Raw genomic sequence first — 3994 nt, forward strand, 5'->3', positions numbered from 1 at the left:
GAAATGTTATTTTAAATCAATTCCGACAAAGGATGATAATGATGTTGGATGGTGTTTATATAAAGAGAGACTATCAGCAGCCTAATAGCTGAGAGTTCTCAACCAAGGAAGTCCTTTCTCTCCACTGCTGTTTGATCCTTAAGGAGTAAATAATTAAAATGTCCATTCTGTAAAAACACATGATGTCAAGGCTCTGACTCAGCATCTGTCAGATATACCGGGTCGTTGCACAAATTCTGTAAGCAGTCCCTGTGCCCCACCCCCATTACCCACTGCCCCCACCCCCCAAAACCCCCCTCCAACACACATGTCATCCGAAATGTCAACACATTTCAACCTTTTTTCAACATTTACTTCTATGCAATGACTATAATTGCTAAATGCTTTCACCCCCCACTACGATGCCCTTGGTCAAATATACAGGATCCAGTCTGGAGATTAAAACATTTGTAAACCAATGATGGTCCATTAAACTGTTTACAGAACAGAACAGAATTTATGGATGACCAAGTAATGATCAAGCATGAAACAATAGAAGGAAAATTTGACATATGCAAACAATCTTCCTGTCTGGAGCTTAACATCTAGTTTACTCAATTTATTTTTGTAAAGACGTCTCATGATATGATTTGTCCTAAAATGTGACACAAATGTAATAATGTGAATAGTATGTTTGAGTAATGTATTGAATAAGTGTGGCTGTCATGTGTAATTGAATAGTTGTATATCGTCTGTCTAAAGATTGACCTCAGTCAGGACCTTCACATGTTCTGTCAAGAGTCAACCAGTTTTACCTTATCAGCTTCTTGTTAACTGATGGAAATGATGTCATGTAGTGAATTACAGCACCACAGCAGAGACAAACTCACTATTTGTCAGAGTTGTGAAAGGAAGGAGGGAGGGATTAAGGGAGGAGCAAAACTGGGACTCAAGGTCAGAAAAGACAACAGATGATGAAGAGGAATGGCCAATGATGTGAAGGCCCAGATCCATCAGAGTATCAATGTTCTTCCTCTCTCTCCTCCCCTCTCACTGCAGACATGAACCACTGGCTGAGAAACATCCTGATTCTGACTCTCTGGCTAGGTAACTCTTTAAACCTACTGATTGTTCTCCTTTAATCAATCATCTTTATTGATCCATCTCTTCCTCTGCATGTTCTCTTCTTCCCCAGAGTGTAAAGGAGAAGACAGAGTGACCCAGCCAGCAGGAGATGTCATTGCTGCTGAAGGAGACACAGTTACACTTGGCTGTACTTTTGAGACCAGTTATACAAATCCAACTTTGTTCTGGTACAAACAGGATGGAAACAACAGCCCCAAATTCATGCTGAGTCGCATGCAACAGAACGATGTGAAAACAGAGGATAAGTTTAAGGAGAGGTTTTCATCAACAGTTGATTCCACCTCAAAATCAGTTCCTCTGAAGATCCAGAAGCTTCAGCTGTCTGACTCTGCTGTGTACTACTGTGCTCTGCAGCCCACAGTGACAGGAAACACCAAAACTCTGTACAAAAACCTTTGGAGCAAAGACAACAGAATACTCCACAACGTCCACTAGAGGGAGTCACACACTGTTAAACTTCAGTGTGATGATGCAGGTTGGATCCACTTTACTCTTTGTCATTTAAAGCTTTAGAAATGAAACCACTTGTAACTTCTTCACTCTGAACTTTACATTTCACCAAGGTAACCATAGTAACACTGTGTGAGCATTTCTTTAAATATTATAGATATATAATAGTGAGAATATTGGTTCAGTGTTCATGAAAAAAAAATTTGTTTTCATATAAAAAAAAATGTTTAAGTGGATGTTTTTTAAAAGATATCGTCTCATTTAGGAACAAAACTAAAAATATTTCTATATAAATGTGTCTAACTAGGTAAAACCTTGGAAGATTTTCCTAGCAGTTCTGAAGTGTTTTTGAATCACGTCACACAAAATAATTATTAGTTATTGGATGGTAACTTTATAACATCAGGTGTTATTCACATAAATGAGAGACTATCACACTGAAAATCCTCTGACAACCAAAACCAGCTGAGAGTCCTCCACCAAGGAAGTCCTTTCTCTCCACTGCTGTTTGATCCTTCAGGAGAAAATGGTTCAAATATCCATTCTGGAAAAACACATGAAGTCAAGGCTCTGACTCTGCATCTGTCAGATTTACAGGATCCAGTCTGGAGATTAAAACATTTGTGAAAGGATCATAGTCCATGAAATAGTTTACAAAACAGAAAAGAATTCATGGATGACCAGGTGATGAAGCATGAAATGATAGAGGGAGAATTTGACAGATGCAAACAATCTTCCTGTCTGGAGCTGAACATGTGTTTTGTAGGTGATTTATTTTGTCTCATGTTTTGATTTGTCCCGAAATGTGACAACTATAATAGAATTGTGCGAGTAAAGTATTAGTAAATAATGTATGTCTGGTCACCCTTTCAGAAGCCCTGACCTGAGGACTAGCGAGGGTAGGTCACAGGATGTCAGGTCACAACTTGGAGCATAGGGAGTCAAAACCTCTATCAAAGTTATTAACTGGAAACCAAAGAATGGAGGTGAGAATTGGGGTGAAATGGGACCTACAATTGGTCTTAGTTAAAATTTAAGCAGCAGCATTCTGCACGACCTGAAGCTGAGCCACTGAGGACTAACTAAGGCAGGTAAACAGTGCACTGCAATAGTCCAGGTGTGAAAAGACAAAGGACATAGCTGATTTTATTTTGGTAATATTTCTTAGGTGGAAGTAGCAGGATTGAATGAGATTATTGAAATGTGGTTTGAAATTCAGTTCAAAATCAAATGTGACACAGATTTCTGGCTGGAGATTTTAAATTGGTTGTCAGTGGACAAACAAACAGTTGTCACTTGTAACTTCTTCACTCTGAACTTTACATTTCACCAACTTCAGTGGTTTATAATCCAGCCTGGATTGTTTGCACTGATGAGAAAAACTTGAAGAAAAATGAGGCATAACACTAAAAAATGAAATACAGTGTTAATAGCCCTGACACACTGTTGATATAAGGAGTGTGATGTTAACTATGTAGATAAAGTATTGGTTACATCAATATTCCTCTGAGTTCCTGATGAGATTAACACACTGATTTCTTTGTAACCTAAAGGATATATCGCAACAATGTTGTCAGCCATCAAACGTTCCTGTAAACACTAAATACACTGCATTTACAGAACGCTCTTTATACAAAGCCTTTCATAGTGATTCTCTCCATCAGACAAACAGACAGTGTGTAATATTTCTGAGGCTCTATTGACAGAATTTAATAATATCCATTACTATGTTTTCAGAGGTGTGTAAAGACTTTACATAATGAACAGTTATGTGTCTATTACCAGAGAATGAGCCATTTATATCTCCATAACCGCCGTCACCCCCTTCTATGGACGTCGCCACGTTGCATCGTCATGTTTCTACAGTAGCTGAAAATGGACAAACAGGCTACAGAGCGCGTTTCATCACTACATTCATCTAGTGATGAACAGAGCAGACACTCATTACTGTGTTGGCTGCATACGTTAGAAGAAGAAGAAGAAGTAATAATATACTGCAGGGGTCTGCAAATAAGTAAGAGCAGATTTTTAACCATTAGATGGTGGGTGAGAATATAATCTATAATATTAAGTTGCTGACATGATGTTCAGTTAGTTCAGTTGGTGAGACACAGGAATCACAACCCAAGGGTTGGTGGTTCTATCCCACCTCATGATAAAAAAATCTTTTCTCTTTAACAAATGGATTCTGCACCAAATGTTTCTCACACACATTTGTTTCAGTGCCAGTTTACAGAGGAGATTTTATGGATGACCAAGTAATGATCAACCATGAAAGTATAAAAACAAGGCAACGCAGCTTTTTTTACTCTGCACATATTGATGCTGTCTTTTCTGTTCTACCTAAGAAAGCTATAAATAATCTACAGATCATTCAGAATGCAGCAGTACATGTACTAAGATCAGAAGGAGAGCACAC

The 3994-nt window shown here is 38.3% G+C and overlaps 1 gene segment (V, D, J or C); it reads left to right on the forward strand.

Annotated features, from left to right (window-relative positions):
• Positions 1-1036: 1036 nt before the first annotated feature.
• Positions 1037-1513, forward strand: LOC119884425 (the record flags this gene model as incomplete). The annotated part of the segment is given in 2 exon segments: positions 1037-1086; positions 1175-1513. Coding segments are annotated over 2 exon segments (385 nt in total), but the record flags the coding sequence as incomplete, so codon positions are not given.
• Between the last annotated feature and the right edge of the window lie 2481 nt (positions 1514-3994).

This window comes from Micropterus salmoides, unplaced genomic scaffold (assembly GCF_014851395.1).
Source record: "Micropterus salmoides isolate LMB-PRFRI ecotype aquatic unplaced genomic scaffold, ASM1485139v1 Ms_hic_scaffold_3429, whole genome shotgun sequence".
Lineage (NCBI taxonomy): Eukaryota > Metazoa > Chordata > Actinopteri > Centrarchiformes > Centrarchidae > Micropterus > Micropterus salmoides.